The 19,594-nt window shown below is 53.8% G+C and overlaps 1 protein-coding gene across 2 annotated transcripts in view; it reads left to right on the forward strand.

The window, feature by feature from the left end:
* Positions 1 to 19,594, forward strand: part of PAX5 (paired box 5) — a 130,687-nt gene that overhangs the window by 2,056 nt on the left and 109,037 nt on the right. For both annotated transcript variants that reach the window (XM_030004457.1, XM_030004458.1), the window contains exons 2-3: positions 8,363 to 8,427; positions 11,487 to 11,615. In XM_030004457.1, the coding sequence (XP_029860317.1) occupies positions 8,363 to 8,427; positions 11,487 to 11,615 (194 nt within the window). The remainder of the gene's footprint in view (positions 1 to 8,362; positions 8,428 to 11,486; positions 11,616 to 19,594) is intronic.

The raw sequence follows: 19,594 nt of genomic DNA on the forward strand, positions 1-19,594 counted from the left end.
TTCAGCAACGTTTCTTCTGTCTCATTTGCTTACATAAAAATAACCGGCGGCCAGAGCCTGCTTTTCCGCCGGCTTGCCCCCAAACGCCGGCCGCCGTGCGAACGAGCGCGGCGGGATGGTCGTTCCCTGCGGCGCTGACCCGGGCAGAGGCAGCCCCAGCGAAGCCACCCAAATGACCCGCAGGACCCTCCATCCCCGCATCCCTCCAGACGCTCTCCTCTCGCCCCCCCCCCCCCCCCCCCCCGCCTCTGCCGGCCAAGCCAGCCCACGGCCCCGGCAGCAGCGAGGAGCCCGCCAGTGTTTCTCTGACCTCACACAGAGAAAGGAATGAAAAACACTTTATTGTCCTAAAAACAGCCCGCGGGGCTCCCGCGTGCCCTCCCGCCTCGGCAAAGGAGCCGGCCGCCCGCTCGCCCCCGGCCCGAGGAGGAGCGTGGGGGGGCGGTGGAGGGTCTGCAGCGGGGCCCCAGCGCGGCTGCAGGGGACACGCACGGCTGCAAAGCCCCCCCACCCCCTCGCTCGCTGCCGACCGGGGCCGGGGGGGGGGGGGGGGTCGGTCCCGGGTTGCAACGGCTGGGGTCAAACCTGCACTGAGTGCCCCCCCCCCCCCCCCGGAGCAGGGCTCCGGCACCGCAGCGTGTCCGCAAGCACCGGGACCGTGCGTGGGGGAGCCGACCCCCCGCGCCCCCCCCACGACCCGCCCCCGGTGCCACTACCGAGGGTGTGATTTAAGACCGGCTGTGAGAAACCCCCGGACGACCAGGAAAAGCCCCCGCCGTTTCGCACACCGGGGCAATACTTGTAGTGTCAGCAGGGGCTGGGAACGACCCCCGTCCTGCCGCCCGGGCGGGCACCACCGGGAACGGTCCCGGGAAAAAGGCTTCCCGCTCCCCGCTCCGGAGCAACTTCTGCGGGAGTGGGGAATCGCGCCCCCCCCCCCCCCCCCCCCCGCCTGTCTGACCCCACACACCACCCGAAGGACCTCGACGCTCGGGAACCAGCCCGCTGCAAATCCACGGCTGCAGGCAGGGGGGGTGTCCCCGGCCCCGCACCACCTCGGCCCTGTTTTGGAGGGCTGCTGGTGCATTCTGTAAGCATGAGGAGGCAGGTGGGAAAACAGCACGGAGGAGAAACGGTGGCGCCGCAGAAAAATCTTCTCAGAGTTTGCCAAGGACAATTGTTGTTTCCTGCCCTCTTTGAAGGAATGAGAAGATAAAACCCCCTGCCTAACCTTGTGTCCTGTTATCTCTGATGCATTAACATTAGGAAATGAAAGGACAACTAGCTTGCAGGTATACTGCAAACCCAGGTGCTGCTGGAGGCTCGGACTGCAGCCAGAACACCTAAAAGCGCCAGAGCAAAGTACCTGCATCACCCTGCCTCCCCAGGTACCGGCCTGCTCTGCTCCTTGGGCAGCCGCCTTTTCCTGAGGCATGGTTCATCATGATTTTGGGGGAGTGGAAGGGCAGCAGGTTGCACAGAGCATCCGAAGCCCCATACCACCCTCAAAGTTACGCGCATTTTCTCACATTTCTGCAAAACGCACTGATACCAGATGTGGAAGAAGGGGAGCGCTGCTGCAAATGATGATCTGCCCCTCAGCCTCGGCAGGATCGGGGGGGGGGGGGGGGGTTACTGTTTTGTTTTTTTCTCTGCAGTACCATAGCCTCTTTTTCCCCTGACGCCTGTCATTTTAAATTCAAAAGATGGGAGATCTAGTGGCGATCGTGGCCCAGTGTGTTCCCAGAGATAAAAGTGAACACTGCGATGGGTATGCTAAGTAGACTGAAGTAATTTAAAAGGTGTTAGATGGGCAGCCCCGTACAGCGGAGAACACTTGAGTAGCATCATCAGCGATCTTTAGAGAGCGGTCCATGGGAAGCCATCAGGAAATGAGGCTTGAAAGATGACAGCGCGGAGTAGAGGCATCCCCTCGGCAGCAGAGTTTGCTTGGGCAGTCCACGCGCGGAAGAGGTGCTGTCTGTCGTCCCCCCACCCCGATGACGATCTAGCAACTGGAGATTAATGGGGAGAGATGTCGACACCCTTGTCAGCACTCCATTTCCCAGTCTGGCCAGTCCAGCGAGAGGGCAGAGCCGAGGTGGCGCAGCTGACAAACCCGGTGGGTTTTATTTTCGAGAGCCTGAGAGGAGGGCAGGAAATGCTGAGAGACTTCTCTTTTTCAGTCAATATGCATTATGACTTTTGCTGTCCCCTCACCTACCACCAACTGCTGCCTCAGAAGTGCTACCGGTCATACTGGGCCGCGAGCAGCGCACCGGGGGGATCCGTGTCGGGGGTATTCAGCAGAGAGAGCTGCTGCTGTGGTGCAGCAGCGAGCACCACGGCAGGGTGAAATGCTTTTCTGAAAGAGCCGCCTGTAGCTCCGCTGTCCCACAGCCTGAGGGCTGCTCCTAGCTACCCCTTTCTGTGCCTCTGGGACCTTTTTTGTACAGTCCACAGCCACACAGTCACCAGGGCCTGCGTTTTCAGAGATAAATTTGTGTCGAAGCAGAGGACCAACCTACTTTCTCAAAGCAATTGACAGCCTAAATCTGTTTTGACAGCCTAAATCTGTTTTATCATCCTGGTGTGGAAGGGTTCAGGGCCAGAGTGAACGCTTCAGTCCCCTCTCTCAGTCACTTTCACTGATCTCGAGTGTGGTTATTTTGATAGTTAAAAAGACATGGTTTTAAAAGTCAACTTTGCAGAACTTTCTGCCTGGTGACACGCTTACATGCACAGCTGAAAATGAGCCAGCATCCGAGGGAGGCCAAGCCACACCAGATGCTGGCTTCTACCTCTTCCTGAGAGCTCTGTGAGAAACCCCACCGTATCCTCTGAGATTACTGCAGTGACGTGGTAGAGCGAGGGCCTGCCCTCCTGGGAGCGCAGCACGGCTGGACTGCAGAGCTCGGGCTTCCCTGGCCCCCTGCAAGAGGGCTCCTCCTTCAAACCCAGCAGAAGAACGTAACACAAGGGGCCATCAGCAGCAGAGCCGGTGTCCTCCAGCCTGCGTGGCATCCCGGCAGGCTCTTCGGGAAGGCAGAGTGCTTGTTTGGGATGCAGCAGCACAGGTGGGATGAGCACTGCTTTTGGGGACCAGAGTGCGGAGCGGAGGAAACAGGCACCCGAAGGCTGCGGTGTCTGGGGGTGCGGAGCAGCCCCTGCCTTGCCAGGGGAGCCGCAGCCAGGCCAGGGGAAGGTGGGAGAAGGGAAAGGTTGCCAAGTCCTTTGCCACACGGGAGACCTAGGGAGGTGCAGTGGTGTTCCTGGGGACCGCACAGGTCTGGGCAGAGCACAGAGCAGGCATCAGATCTTTGCAGCTGGAGGTCAGGGGCGTCGTGAAAAAGCACCCTCGACGTCCACCCTTCGTCAGGCGCTTGGACTTTAACAGTGCCCCTGGGCACCTAGCAAACGAGACGCCCTGAGGGACAGGTTGTAACCTAACTTCTGTGCTAAGCAGAATGGAGAAGCTTGCTGCGGGGCTGCCGTTTTTGCTTGGAGGAGCAGCTTGCTCAGTTATAAGGCCTGCGTCCCTCTCTCTGAATGCATCCTCCAGTGGATATTTTGAAAAGAGTGGCCCATTCTGGCTATGCTGCAAAGTAAAGAAACCAAGAATGAGGAAATTTTAATGAGAGCTCTGGCTGGAAGTGATCGACTCTACTATACAATGCTTGCTTTTCCAGTCTCTCTCGAGAAAGCCAAGAACAAAAATTGCAACCCAAGTCCATCCTGTGCTGTAACTTTTGTGTTTGCTGCTATTAAAACGTTGAAAAAGGTCAAATTGATTCCTTTGCTTTGAGAGTTGCTGGGAGAAGAGGTAGATTGGAAGATAGGAAGTTAAATCACTGAATAGTCTGCTTCCAACAATTGCCAGTGAAGAGGAAAATACAGCTGATTAAGTGAGCCCTTTGCTAGACACAGAAGTGTCCAGAAAATGCAAGAAGAAGACAGGAGGTTAAGAAATCCAAGGCTTTCTTCAAGCTCAAAAGAAGACATAGCCAGGGTATTAACTGTTACCTTTCCTAGATTAGGCTTCATGTTAATAACCTGATTCTTCCCTATTGATTGAAAAAAAGCGTGGTGGGTCACAGCCTCCGAACACATAATTAATCAAATAAATGCCAAAGTCAGACACTGGGCAGCATTTAGAGTCCAGCTCTATCCTGATTCTCTCTAGATAAGACGTTTAATACCTACAGAAACACAGTACAATATTCTCCCTGCTCCTCCTTGGCTAAATGGTTGATCACTAGGTAAATAACGTCTCTCGGTCGACATGCTGCCACGTACGTAAATAGATGTCCCTGTAAATCCCAGCTGCCAAAAGATTTTTCAACTTAACGTATTTTGCTTCTGAAGAGATTTCAAATTTTCCCTCGAATATTTATTAGATACCTCGTAAACATGTGCTTTAGGTGGGTGTTTTAACCATCACCCTTCAATGGCTTGCAGAAAGGTTTCCTTCCATAGTTTTAGGAACCATGCCAGAACATGGAAGAACATTTAAATAGGCATTTTATCATCCTAATCACCAGACCCTTTTTGCAGCAAGGGCTATATATTCACAGCAGATATTCAGAGGAGCAGTGCGCTAGCACGGATGAAAGTGTTTGTACATTTTCAAGCCCCAGGCCACGCTGTTACAACCCAGGAAGCTTTTCATCCACAGCAGCCCTGACTAAAACCCTGGTTAGAGACAGGGGCTGGGGAGGGTTTGGGCAGAGCAAGGTGGGATGCAGTCCTGGGTTGCTGGACTCATCTCTTAAATGGGTACTGCATCTCGGACCTGGGGCAATCAAAGGACTTGCCCACAGCCATTTGCCTGATTTTCACACCTGTGGAGCCCCACCAGGAGCAACTCGGATGTTCCCCCCATTACTGTGGACAAGCAGTTGTCTTTCTGACAGGAGAGGATGAAGCTCTCTGGTTGTTTTTTTTCTACCTCTTTTCATACGTGCGCCCAAACCCACTTCCCAAGGTCCCTACATGCCAGAGTAAGTTTGCTCACAGTAGGTCTGCCTTTCACAGTCCAGGTCCAGGAGCTATCTGCAGCCAAAAAGTCAGGTCTTGCACCCTTCCCTCTCCCTCCCCTCTGCACTGTAGCTGTCTCTGGGGAGCTGAACTGTCAGAAGACAAATCATTTCTAACCATCCCGGAGCAGCTGCCCTGTGCAATAACTCCCTTAACTGGCCCACGCTGCACCGCACGAACACAAATATTGCTGGACAGGAAAATGCAGGGGCACGCGGCTAGGGACGGGGCCCGTGGAAGGTGGTGCTGGGCTATCTGTTGGCAGCGACGTGCCATGCAGGGCTGCAGGAGAGCAGCTCGCAGGGGCAGCACCTGCAGCCAGGTTTGCTTGGACGCCAGGAAGGAGCAAAGGACAATGGCTGGGCCCCCGTGGAGGTTGTACGTTCTGGCCGTGATGCTCAAAAAGGTAATTACGTCTCTTGCCAGCTCTGCTCTCTTTCCATTCTTTTGCTTCTCAGGGTTTCCATCACCACATCCTCCCAGGATCCAGCTGCAATGGTGTCTGACAGACTGGAAACACCCGTACCATAACTGGGACAGGCTCTGCGAATTGCACCCTCATCAAGGCGACTCCACAATGGTTGCCCAGCACACGGTTTGGCCAGCCAAGTGCCAGCCTGCCAACCTCTCTCTCACTGCAGCGCTACCTCTGCTCAGCACGGACGTTTTTCCAGGGACCATTTATTTCGTTTTGCCTTCTGCCACGATATGCACAGATCAGGCCAGTCGCTCCCTCCTCCCTGTTCGTGTCCGGCTGTTTCTGCTCTCCCACCTCTGTCGAGAGCGACGCTGCTCACCCTCTGGGCTGTAGTGCTGTACGGCACTGTGCTGGGTGGTACTGCTCTGCCTAACAGCAGACTGAGAAAAAAAGTCCTTTGCCCGCTGAGGAAAAAAAAAATAAAAACAAAAAAGGAAAGTTTCACCGCATTTGCTATCTGTACTTTACCAGTTATTTTACTGCAGAAGGTTGGGAAGGTTTCTTGCCTTTTCATTTCAAGAATCCACTCCTCCCCTTTTGCTCTTGCTGTGTATCTCTCGCCTGCACCCAAGCCATTAGCCTCATAGCCTCGACTTACTCACTGCATTAAAATTAAAAGTGTGAAATCCCTTTCTAGAAACGCATGCAATCTTTTTGAGCCAGGCTGTTTACCCAGAGCATTGTTTTTGCCAGCCTAGGAGCACATCCTGAAAACCCAGACCAAACTACCACAACGAGAAACCTGGAATTCACATCAAAACACTTGGCGTTAATGCTAAATCCTCCCAGTTCCACGTTGCAGTCTCTGGGTTTTACCCTCATATTTAAAATTAAGCGTATACTTCAAGGCTTTGCTGGTGGGGATGTTACACACCAAGGACGCAGACCCCTGCTCACAATGCCCTTATTCACGGCCGAGGTGCAGATCAGGCGTTAACCCCGTCGCTGCGGGGCCCGAACCCATCCGAAATCGCGCAGCGTGGTTCCCGTCCTGCTGCGGGGAGGGCGAAGCCGAGCAGTTGGCGTTCCTGCACAGCGGAGGATGGAGCTACCGTGCTGCTCCCCCCCATCCCAGCCTCCTCGGTGGAGAGAGGGGATCCCCCCCGGGACCGTGCTGTTCCCTTCTTGGAGAACCTGGGGGGGGCCGCTGGGGCAGAGCGCGCTCAGCACATCCCCGCTGACCAGGGTGCCTCTTAGCAGATGAATTTGAGCCGCTGCCCCCGTATATGAGTGAATAATAACTATTATTATTAATTAATAACATTAATTAATATTAATAATAGGCCACTCTTCCGCAGCAGGAGCAACTCTGTGTGATTAAGGCTTAATTAATCATTGCGATTAGTTTTGCTCAAATAAGCCGAGAGCTGCCCAGCTGCTTCGAAGTGCTCCAGTCCTCCATCCCTCCGGAGATGAAGACGTTTAAGTGTCAGAAGGACCCGGACACCCTTCCCTTGCCACAACAGCAAGGATACCTTGTGCAGGGGGTTGTTTCCCCTCTTCCTCACGTAGGGTCCCAGCTCTACGGCTCTGCTCCCCCCCACTGCGGTTGTTTGCTCCCCACGGCAGCCTGGCTGCTCCGGCCCTTGGCAGGGGAATTTGCTGCCGGGGACCCAGCCACAGATGTCTAATGCCCAGCAGCTTCGCTGTGGGGCTGGCAGCTGAAAAGGGGCTTACTAATGGCCCTAGCCCCCGCCACCTCCGTCAGACTCCGCAGAGGGATGGGAGGGGAAGGGGACGGCAGCGTGTCCTCTTCTGGGATGGGGCCAGGCATCACCGGTGGTGGTTCCTGCACCAGCTCACGGGGTGACTTTCAAGCAAGCAGCTGCCCTTTGTTCCTGTGGATGCATCCCCACGCCAGCTCCGTCACACGCCTCCCCTCCGCTCCCCTCTTCCAAATTCACGGCAGGCAGAAACGGGAGAAGAGTTTGTTAGGTAAAGAGAGGAGAAACGCTTACTGCAGCATTACTGCTGTGTAAACAGCGCGTCAGGCGGGGAGATGTGCGGTGAGCGAGCTGCGTGCCTCCTTCAAGCCTGGTCTGATTCCGCTGCAGTCGGTGGCAGAACTGTGTTATCTCCAGAGACATTTCAGGCCCTGTCTTGTCTTTTTTCACACTGCATCGGCAGGTGAGCGCTTGGTAGAGCACCTCCCCTGGCCGCCTTAGCAGCTGCCCTCTGTCCTGCCACACAGCACATGCCTTCTAGTTTTTCTGCATCTCTGAATTTTTCCTGATTGACATCATTATAAATCAGAGCAGAGGCTGTCCCCAGGGATGACAGTGTAGTTATCCAGCTTTTAAGATTAGCATTTAATCTAGCACATTTTTGTTTTAATATTAATTTGGCTAAGCAGCTCCTTTTCCAAGGTGGTCAAGTTCTCTAGCTGCGCGAGTACTGTACCCAGGGCGGTCCAGAGACAGCCTTGCAAATGTGTCTGAGCACCCAAGGGTGCAGATCACAGCCTGCTGGGACGTCTGGACTCAGGAGTGTCCAGCTCCCCGAGGATGGAGTGCTGGGCCCAACGGGTGCCTGAATAGCAATGGATGTCTCTTTTCTGGGCGGTGAGGACTATGTCCTCAACGGCACCAAAGCACCAAACTCTGCAGCATCCTGAGGGGTGTGTAGGAGTCAGTCACCCAAATGTCCCTAATGGCAGGGGCTGGAGGCAAAAACACGGTCCTGGGTCCACCCGCCAAACTTCAGTCTTTCAGTGGATGACGAGGGGATAATATGCAGAAGGGCATTTTTGTATTGATGTAGGTGTCCTGAACTGAGAAAATAGTGTCTGATGCCCCCTGCAATTGCGTGCTTGATGCTAAGTAGTCATTTCTTTTCAACTACACACAGGATCATACGGACGAAGGTGCAGCAGCCACCCAATCAGCAGGTCCCAGCCTCCAGTCACAGCATAGGTAAGGAAAACTTTTTTTTTAATATAAAAAAAATAGCATAATAGATTACAAATATTCTAAAGAACTTTTAATCATTCTTATGGACAGATAATTCTGCATAAAACACTTCAGCACACGTGCTAATGCGCCTTCTTTGTCATTCTCCAAGGGCTGAACATAGTAAATGAATTTTATAAATACTGCTAAAAGGTTTTGAATTTTACTGATTATTATGATAAATAGCTTTCACCATGAGACAGAAAATTGAAATCTAAACCAAAAAACCCCCACTAATGGGGGTCTATAGAATGTCAGATAATTAAAGTAATAAATCAAGAAAGGGATACTTATTCATAACATTTTCTGCATCATTAGTCAGTAAGTAGTTTTGAATGTGTTTTTTTCATCTATCAACCATCCCTTCCATAATTCTTTGTGCACTTGCAGTCTTGAGTGGAGAGGTAGCAAAACTTTCCAAAACTTTAATTCAGCCACAGATGAGTGACGCTGCACCCCGAGGCAGGCGATGCTGGTGGAAGGGGTCCCTGGGAGGGGTGGCGGGGCTGGTGAGGCATCCTCAGCCCTGCATGAGGCTGATGGTGTCTTTTTTTTTGGGGGGGGGGGGGCACTCTGCTGTGCTGCGGCAGGGATGGAGGGGCTCAGTCAGGGCTCAGGGCTGCTCTCTTTTTGTCCCTGTTCTGTGAAAGCGGCTGGGGCACGGGTAAGCCCTTGCTCTGTAGGCAGAAGGGAGGCGGGATGGGGGCCCTGGTTCCTCTCTGCCTTTATGCTGTTACCTGTGAAATGGGGAAATTCTAGCTGCCCCCCCCCCCCCCCCCCCCGCCCTGGCAAGGGTGGGCTGGTGCTGCGAGACACAGAGCGTGAGTGCAGAGTTGCATGAACTCTTCTGGCTCGTCAGAGAAATCACGCTGCAGACCCATGTCCTGAGCCTTTCACTCCGGGAAATGCCAAAACAATCTCAGCGGAGGAAAAGCATCCCTCGTTTTGCTACGGTGGCTTAAGGGGTGTCTCTCCCTGAAGAAAACAAGAGCAGAGAAGAGACATCTCGTTTCTCAGGGCTTGGGGCTGGTAGAGGCAGCAGGGATTCCCGACACAGGTTTGCTCCGCGTGGGCTGTGTCTGGGGGGGTCTTCAGCGTGGTCCTGCAGAGGACCAGTGCTGCCTCCTCTGCCCGCTCGCGTACAGCCTCAGCCTCCCGCAGCATCACGCAGACACAGCATCGGCAGCCCCGGCCGACATCTCCGGGCTTGTGTCGGCTGTGATGAATGAACCCCCCCCCACCTTGGCTGGACACAGCCAGCACCCTTTCTCAGGGCTCTGTTAAAGCGAAAAGCTGTCTGGGGGTCTTCACTGGCTGGAGGCTGTTGGCTTGGGCCAGCAGGATGCAGGCAGCAAACCCAGCGCAGTGAGCGCAGGCTGCTCCGCTCCCACGAGATTCCTGCTCTGGGAGGCTGGGAGCATGTCGCGAGGGGAATGAGAGAGAGAGAAGAGGGGTTCGGATCACTTGAAGGATCGCCTCTAATTGTGCTAGCAATAGAAAAATGATTTAATAGAAATTCATATAAAAGTGGGACTTCACGGAATTCGATGGCGAGGTTCACTCCATTACTTAGTACATGGATGAAATGCACTCAGGAAAATTAAGTCAGACTGAACTTATGTATATAGAGACCGAAAACATAATGGGTAAAAGGAAATATTACAAAGAAAAATTAAGTTAGAATTAATTTCTTGTGATTTGTGCAAAGATCGGGAACGTAAAAAGGGTAAGGGAGACCCTCCCGTTGAGTCACGGGGTTCAGAGAAGACCCCCTTGCTTTCTAAACTCCTGTCGGAGTCTGGGTACGGCTGGATTGACTCCTAGTCCCAGACTTGGGCAATGGTTTATATCTAAAGGGATTATGAGTATAATAGCAGCTTAAAATTCATTCACAGTTGAATAAAATTCATGACAGTAATTTAAGTATAAATTTGGAAGTAATAACTTATAATATACTTGTTATAATGTACTTGTTATAGACTATTCAGGTTAGTACATGCGCGTGCATAAAGACACTAAGTGATACACATATAAGAGAGTAAAAGAGAGTAAAAGAGGTATACCTGTTGAAAATTCCCCTCAGGGTCAGGGAAAAGGTTCACATCAAATGCTTTGGGATCTTTCTCAACGGGCAAAGAGTCAAGCTTCAAGGAGCAGAGAGAATCAGCCCAGGTTTTGTTGGCTTTTGGCAACAGACCTCTGATTTTTGCAAACAAACAGGAAAGTTTGCGAGATCTGAGAGGCATCCCACTCAAAGGGAGATGCTGGTCACAGCCCGCTGCAGTCCCGGAATGGTCAAAGGGCCTCAGTATCACTGGTTACAGGTTTGGGAGGTGATTGACTTTTGTCATCAACAGATTGCGGGAATCCCGGCTGCGCTGGTACCGTTTCACATGCAGATAAGAAAAGCTCTGAGGCTGCCTGAGAATAACTTAAAACATAGATATGAGATGCTCCAAGGCTGTCAGGGGAGGCCTGTGGTGTCCCAAGGTTGTTAGGAGAGAGAAATGCCTGCAGGCTGTTAAGAGAACTGGCTATCTCTGCTCCCGTCCCTCCGCCGGGCGGCAGGAGTCCTTGAGATGCACAGCCTATTAGCTGCTTAAGAGTTCCTGGCACAGCCAAGGGTCGCTTAACCGCCCAACTCATTACACTTATGCAAAGGGTTAGCCAGCCTTCCCGAGTCCGTAAATCAGCCTGGAGAAGGGGAAGGAACTGCACGGCCACACAGCCCGCCCCGGGGACCTCGCTGAGGATCTTCTCTCTGCACGGCTGTGCTCCCCGCCAGCTCCGTCCACCTTGCTGATGGGGACGAGGGGCGACCGTGTCTCTGCTCCCACGTCTGCACGGGGATGCTGTGGCACGCCGCCGGGCTGGGCTGGGGTGGTCGGGGGTCCTTCCCGAGCTGGAGGGGCCATGGTGGCCAGCAGAGCCCCCGGCCACCCTCGGTCGTGCCGCAGGGGGGCCGGTGGCTTTTGGGTAGGCTGGTGCTCGTGTTGTGTTGACCACTTGGCTTTGCCTTGCAGCCTCCACGGGGTCTGTGACCCAGGTGTCCTCCGTCAGCACCGACTCCGCCGGTTCGTCCTACTCCATCAGCGGAATCCTGGGAATCGCCTCCCCCGGCACCGAGAACAACAAGCGCAAGCGGGATGAAGGTAGTGGGAGCTGTTTTCTGGCGGGGGGTGGGTGGGGGGGGGGTGTGTGCAGTGATGCAGGGCCGGGGGGGGGTGGGATGCGGCCGAGGTGGATGCTGTGTGCTTGTGACGTGACGGAGCTGCGGACCTCCCCCGTCACCATCTGCTGCGGTGGGGTTTGGTCCTGTTTCGGCAGGTGGGACCTTCGGCGTGAGCCGGTGGCCAGAGGCAGGACCTCTTCGAGGAACGGGGGCTTGTCTGGGTGTTTCAGAAAGCACGGGGGGGGGTATGTCACAGTTTTTAAGCAGACCCTTCTCCCGACCAGGGAACATTTCCCTCCCGCCAGTGGAAAGGGGAAGAGTCACCGTTGTGTCGTTGACGCTGTGGCCACACGAAATATAAAATGTCAGAGAGGTGTCCCCAACCACAGAGACAAAATTAACAGCAGAGCTGTCTGCCGTGCTGCGTCTCTGCAGGTCCCCCCAGCACTGGGGGTCTTTGTTCGTCCGGGGGGGTGGAAACGAGCACAATCTGGTTGGGGTTGGATATTGCTGGTGCTCTTCTGCAGGGTCTATGGTCCTGTTTTGTTCTGTGTCCTGGGCATTTTCCTAATGAAAACACTGCTTCGGAGAAGAGAAGGATGCCAGGGATAGAGCGGAAGGGAAAAGAGGAGAGATTCCACGTTGGTGTCTTATAAAAGTGCCTTTAATCTAGAGCATCCCTTTCATTTAGCAAGAGCTTACAGAGAGGAGTTGAGGCCAAGACTGCGGCCGCATTTGCGGTAGTGGAGGGGACACCAGAGCCTTAGCAAGGATGCTGTGGTTGAGGCTGTGGAGGGCACCTGGCGGAGGGGTGACTGCCCTCCCTGCGGCAGCACCGGTGGGCTGGGGGGTCTCGTTTATTCTTGGCGGGCTTGATGCCATCCTCCCTTGCTGTGGAGCACCCGTTGTCCCCAGCTCCTATGCTGCAGGTGCGGGTCCAGCACCATCCTGCAGCCAGTGCGGGTCCGCATCCCTGTTCCTCCGGCTGCTCCCTCCACTGTCTGGCCCCACAGGGATGGAGAGGGGGGGTGTCGGTGGGCAGAAGCCATAGTGGCATCAACCGAACCCCTGGGGAAACCTGGCTAAAATTGGGTGAGCAGCCTGGTGCCTGAGCTGTGCAAAACAGTGCAAAGCAGGTGCACTGATGGAAATGCCTGGTCAGGTTGTGGGGTAGTGCTTGGTTTACTGAAACTGGGGGGAAAACTGCAAGAGGATTGTGGGGCAAATTTCAGCCACCTGGGGACTGGTCTGATGGTGGGAGTATAAAACTCCCTATGCTCAGGTACTTGCTGAACATGCCGTTGTTAGTTAACTCTGCAATTGTACATCTGATATTTTTTTCCAAGTCAAGGCCACAAGTGCATAGAAAAATATACGCTTTAAAGCAGGTAGAGAAGAAATTTTGTATTTTATCAGCCAGGCAGGAGAGAAGCCATTTGTGTTGAAACCACACGGCTGTCTCACAGCCCTGTCCCGAAGCACCAGTTCTTGGGTGCCTGTGATTACAGAACACTCTGGTTTAATTGTAGATAAAAGAATTAAATGTTGCCTTGAAAGGATCAGAAGCAGAGCTGAGAAACTCCCCAGCTTTTGCCAGTTCACATTTAGAAGAGAGCACGTGATTTCTAAAACAACCCCCATCGTTTTGGCAGGATGAGTCATGATTTTCGGGCTCATAAGCTGGACAGTAATGCTGTCCTCAGCAGACCATTTAAACTGCTTTTATAATGGGCTCAGGGCTGCAGATTCGGAGAGGCATAAACAGATCCTTCAATGTCTTTGTTTGAGGGGGATCCCCGGGAACGTCCACAACCCCTCCCCATCCTGCTCGGCACAAGGTCCTTCTGCTCCAGTGGGCGCGAGGTGCCCGCAGAGGCATCCCAAGGCTCCACGCTGCGGGTGATGGGGAGGTGGGTCATATATGCTAGCCTCTGATGTGAAGAAGAGAAGCATGTCATCTAATTATGGCCTGTATCATGATGCAGATGCACAAGGGGGCAGAGTTAACTTTACCATTTCACGACTTCGGAGAGCCGGAGAGGCACTACCTCCATAGCGAGCCCCTCGCATCGTGTCTTCTGCCGCGTGGCACTGCTTCTCAGTAGGAAGGTTTCTCTGTTGGAAGGTGCGTGCCTGCTGCTGTGGATCCCTGCGTACGTCTCCTGGAGCCACAGGCTGTGCAGTGCTCGTGCGGTGGTCCCGGCTCCCCTCGTCCGGGGAGTGAAGTGGGGTGGACTCGACCCTCCAGCTTCCAGCTGCATCGAGCGCTCGGTGTGATTCATTACCCGGTTTTGCTCTCCTCACTCTTGACATTTTTTTAGCAGATGTCACCAGTCTTTAACCCAGTGGGGAGCTTGCTGGGTAGCAACAGGGGCAAACCAAATCAGACAGTCTTTATTGGTTTATATAGCTGAAGGTGTCATTTTTTTCCCTGTTGTAATATGGACTTGGAGCAGATGTGCCTTCGTGGGGGATCGGTTGCTTTCACTTGTGGTTAAAGGACATGCTACTGGAGACTGACACAAGAAGCAGGCTGTTCCGTAACAAGGCAGAGAGATACAGTCAGCTGCCGCAGCCTCAAGCAGCAGAGGCTGCTCCGCAGCAGTCTCGCTGTTTTGCTTGAAGGTTGCCTCCTTTGAGTTCCGTGGCTGCACATTCGCCTGGCCCCTCAGCTCGGGGAAAAAAAGCTGTAGAGGCGCAGGTGGGTGGCAGGGATGTGCGGAATGATCTTGCTGAGCCGCCTGCTAGTGAACGGGGTGTGTTTTAGGGAAGCCAAGGGTGGGCAGCAAGACCCCGAGTCTGTCCGGTGCTTACAGCCGGCGGCAGTGCAGGGGCTGGTTTCGCTGCACTGCTTGCAGCTCGTCGTGAGGCTGGTGATGGTCCCGTAATGGACACGTGACAGGGTCTGCATTTTGGGAAGTGCTGAGCATCCCCTGTCTGGAAGTCAAAGCTTTCCGGAGAGGGCTTAAATAACCCTTGGCGAGCAGTGAGAGGAGACCGAAAGGGAGCTGCATCCGCAGGCAGGCGCACAGGAGCCTGGACCAGAGGTGGTGTGCAGGGCACGTTTTTGGGATGAGGAAGGTTGCTGGGCTGGGAGAGCTCTGGAGGAGGATCTGAGGATCCCCTGAAAGGACGAGGTGGGGAAAGGCCAAAGCATTGCAAGGCAGAGCCCACCCCTCCTTCTCCCTTCGCTCCTCTCTCCCCCAGCCCTGGTTTCTGTCCTGCGCGCTGCAGGGCTCTGCAGCTACCGGAGAGCTGGCAGAAGAGCTTAAGCCCAACAGAGTGATGCTCTGGCATGTTTGTGCCGTCCCAGCTGAGAGAGATCCCAAATCAGGCCCCGCGTGCCGGAGGCAGGGAACGCGGCTCTCACCTGGGATCTCCTCGTGACCTGGTGCTGTCTCTGCAGGAGAGCAGCATCTTTTCTGTCAAAGCAAGGCAAAGCCCAGCGCTCCCGCTCCCACAAGAGCCCTGTGCTCTGTAAGAGGCTGCTGCTCCTTTCTAAGCGTTGCTCACGTCCCCAGAGCGAGGGGATCGCGTGGGGGGGCGATGCCGGCTGCCGTAGGGACAGGCTTGGTGGAGGAGTACTGTTGCACCTTACGCAGAGCCCTCTGCTTGCCAGCCCACGGGCCAGGGGAAGAGGCTTGGTTCCCGTACCCTCGCAGAGAGGTGTGACCGGCTCCCAGCGGATTTATGGACAGGGGTTGCAAGAATGATGTGAATCTCCGTTCTCATGGCTCTTCCTTGCTTTACGCAAAATGCAAACCATTTCCCTACGTGGAGCAAATGCTGCGTACGTATTTTGGTGGGGAACACTAGTTGTGAGTCTTCTAGAACCACCTGATTCTGCACCCCTAGACATTTACATGCTTCTAGCATCTTAGCTCAGTCCAAGACCCACGGCCTGAATGACGCAGAAGTACGCTTGTGCCCTCGCTGCTGATGCAGAAACATGCAGAAATCTCTGGTACTGGCAGGTAATAGGTGCAGCGTGTGAACATGAGCAGCAGCCAAGCCAGGCTGAAATCTGTTTGCATATGGTTGTTGCTCCGTAAGTCCCAGGCGCGTGTTGTGTCGCTGGCAGTACATCTGTGCTGCTAAACTAGAGACCGTTGGTGCACAGGCACAAACTTTGGCTGGCCCATCCTGCTATGGTTAGCACCGCCCTGGCATGATTTTGGCACGTGCAAGCTGGCATCCTCTCAGCCAGTGTCTGCTGACGCAGGGGTTGGCACAGGGGTGTATCACTCTGCTGCTCAGCTCAGGTGCAGCTGTGATGGCACAGAGGATAAGAGCATTTATTTCCTTGCAGGGACACAGGCTGTGCTAGAGCAGTCGGCCTGTTTTCTTCCCTTGTGTAGATGCAGCTGGTTAGAGCACAAGGCTACATGCAGCAATGAGTGCCTTACTGCAAACTGTCAGCCCAGCCCTGGCCCCCATCAGGAAATGCTGTCGGAAGCAAATTGAGGAGGACACCCTCAACAAAGCACCGTGCAGGATGCGAGTATGTGCTATCCACCCACCCGCCCCTTCTTGCTGCAGAAGAGGTTTGGCAGATCTAAATACCTGCACCGAACAGCTGCACAGACCATATTTCAAATTCACTGGTATAGAGTCTTCTCAGCAGTGGAGACATTTGGGGAATTGAAACCAGCATAGGAGGAGACCTTCACTCGTATGAGTTGTTTTGTTTCCATTCTCACCAACCATAACCCTACACTGCTGTCAGCATCTGGTGTGATGATGTAGGTGGTTGTGCTTTGTTTTCTCAGCCGAACTCTTTGAAAAATGCCTTGCCTTTAAACATAGCCTTGGTATATTTAAAGGCTCTTGGGTCACAGCCTTCTGTCTGGGAAGATAAGCCTCCAAGAGGGGCAGGGAGGCTGATGGGAGTGAGAAGAAACTGGGGGTGGGTGCAATCCGACGCTTTATAAAACCATCCGATGTTGCGATCACCACATTTTCGTGCAGGGATGCCCCAGGTTAGGCATGTCTGGGCACCCAAGCAGCACCGACCTGCGCAGCCGGCTGAAGCTGCTGGACACATTTCTGATGGTGCCAGCACTGCAGTGGCTGCAGGAGACGCCTGCCGTTGAGAACGGCCGATGAAATGCTTTGCACTGACAAACGCGGACACGAGCTCGCTGTGTCAGTGACACGTCTTGGGGGAGAGAGACCAGGAAAAGCAAAGCAAGCATGACTAAACATGAGCGAGGACTAATAATACAGATGGTATTTCTGCATTTTGTGTCTTTCCTCCATACCAGGCCCATGAACTCTTTTCCCAGCGGGACAGGAGCAAGAAGCTACGCTCACAGCTAGGCAGAGACTTGCAGGGCTGTGGGCGTAAGTGCCTTGGAAGCTGCACGGCAGATGGTCAGCAGCCTCAAAAGGGAGCCCAAGGCTGAGTGGGTGCTGCCATAGCCTTCTGTCATCTCCTCTTGTGGCTGAGGGAGAATGCGGCTTCCACGGCACCTACACTAGGAGATTGCTGCGAAGGCTTGTAAAGTATTTCTCCCCTCTGGTTTAGCTCCATTTCTTTAGGTGTTGAACACCAGAACCCCAGCTGGTACCCAGCTCTGCTGAGTGTGGTCAGGTGCGACGTCCGCAGCTCCGTCCCCATCGGAGGTCTGCCCCGTGACCTGCAGTGTATTTGTGTGGCCCACGAATCGTGCCCAGGGGCATGCTGCTGCTCTGTCTTTTTGCAGTGGAGAGAAGCATCTGCCCGTTCTGCCCTCTTGGTCCCACTGTCCTGCCTGTGCCCTCCGTCCATCCTGCCAGCAGAGAGCTCCCACCTTGTCACGGAGCACCGTGCCACGGGGATGTCCTGGCTGGGCTGAAGCCCTGGATGGTAAAAGCTGTTGCATCAGGCTGCAGCTGACCTGGAGGGGTTATAAGGAGAGCCCTGCCAGCCACGGGGTTAGTTGTGAGCCTGTAAACCCCCCTTTCCAGCCACAGCTTTCCAAGTCTTCATAAACAAAGTAGATCTCATTGTAGCTTCCCTGGCAATGGAGGATCTTTATTTTTCTGTCTTTGAAGGCTGGAATGTGGGACTCCTGTGCCCCTCTTCCCGGCAGCCAGTGCTGGTGGAGGACCTGGGTCCTGGCTTTGCGGGTGCTCTTGGGGTATTGCTCGTCCTGGGACACCCCTGGTGAGATACTGCTCTGGTGTAAAAGCCGTCTCCTCTCCTGAGTAGGGGTTGGGATCTCCTCCCACTCCAGACTTACTCCTTGGAGCTACCTGAATGCGTTTAGGCACTTTTGGCCTGGTGGGGTTTGAGCATCCCCATGGGGGAAGACCTGCTGAATGAGGGGTCACAGCGCTGCTGGGGACCACAGGGCGTCGGATGGTCACTGGCGTGGGAGTGCGGGATGTGAAGGAGCCCACAGACATGTTTGTACTGCCTGTCCATGCTCTGGGGCACGGCAGGAGGAAAGTATGTGTTGCAGCTACCAGGTGATGGAGTTCAGCGCAGAAGTAAACCACTGGCGAGGTCTCGTGTTGACAGAAGTCCCCGTAACTCCTCTCGCCCCAGATAAGGACCTGAGCCTGACAGTATGTGGTGGGGATCAATATTGTCCTCTCCAGCTCTTCCATGGGGTCTTCTGCACCGTGCAAGTGATGTGCAAAGGACTGAAGCCTTTGGGGATCTGAACTGCAAGGGAAGCAGTCAAAACCAGAAAGACTGAGAGGGGAAAAAAAGCAGGACGTTACGGAGAGAAAAAAAAATCACCTGCTGGTAGAAACTTGAACGTTATGATGCCAAAAATGCTGAACGGTAAAGTTCAGGTAGTGACAAGTGGGGAGGGGGTACCCAGCGGGACTGGCCGTACCTCCTAGCTGTACCGCACTGTAGGGGCGATGCTTGCCTGGAGCATGGGGCAAGCGGGCACAGACCCTGCTGCCGAGTCAGCGATGGCCAGAAAGAGGCGGTGGAAAAGTGCATAAAAAAATCAGAAACCAAACTCTGTGTAGTGCAGGCTCTCAGGTGAAACAGGTGGGGTCACCCAAGTCCATGCGGAGGTTAAAGAGAAGGAACCCCCCCTCCAGAATCCCAGGGAAGTGCTGGAGTTTACTTTAATAATTTCTAGGTCGACTTCAGCAGTGCTTAGTCACTGGAGTTGTCTTTACTCCTGGGGATAACTCCAGTGACTATAATGAGATGAAGCCTTTGAAGGGAATGAGGTTTCGCAGGGTCAGCAAGTACTGATTTGAATTTCTCCTGCTGATGCAGGTTGTCCTTTGCGTTCAGGAATCCTTTCCCGGTGTTGCAGAGTGGGGTGAGCTGTTTGTCCCGTTGGTTCATTAGCTCCTTGAAAGACACGGTTTTCCCTCACCACACGGACACTGAAGTCATCCTTTTAGAGTTTGATCTGGACTTTCCTAGTTACATTGCAGTGATGGCTTCATCTGTGCTATATCCAGTGCAATCTATGGCTTGGTGGAGGTTTTAATTTTTTTTTTAATTTCATTGAAAGCTTTTTTCCTGAGTCCTTGGATATAATTTCCCACAAGACTGGGGCTTTTGTTTGTTTCGCTCTTTGCATTTACCTTTTGTGCATCTTACACAAGGCATTCTGAATGTGCTGAAGTGGCAGCAGCCACCGGCCACGCTGGCAGTTTGACACCGGCACTGATGGTGTCACCAGTGGATGGTGGTTAGTGTCTGAGGGAGGAGTTTGACTCCCCCAAGGCATGAGACTAAAACCCTTGGGTGTTCCCAAGAGCCACCCTCCATCCGTGGGGTTATTGGTGCTGAGCCGGTCATCCTGGCCATTAACAAGTGGAGCTCAGCTGGCACAGGATTTCTCTTTGGGAGAAAAAGAGAGTATTTTGACACTCCTCATGAAATTCTAGGGAAAAAAGAATACATGTGGGTCAGTTCAGATCTTGGCTACGGCAGCGTTAAAATGGTGTAGTCTGGGCTTCTGAGAAAGTTCTGCACATCTAAATTCATGAAAA

The sequence above is a fragment of the Aquila chrysaetos genome, chromosome Z (assembly GCF_900496995.4).
Source record: "Aquila chrysaetos chrysaetos chromosome Z, bAquChr1.4, whole genome shotgun sequence".
Lineage (NCBI taxonomy): Eukaryota > Metazoa > Chordata > Aves > Accipitriformes > Accipitridae > Aquila > Aquila chrysaetos.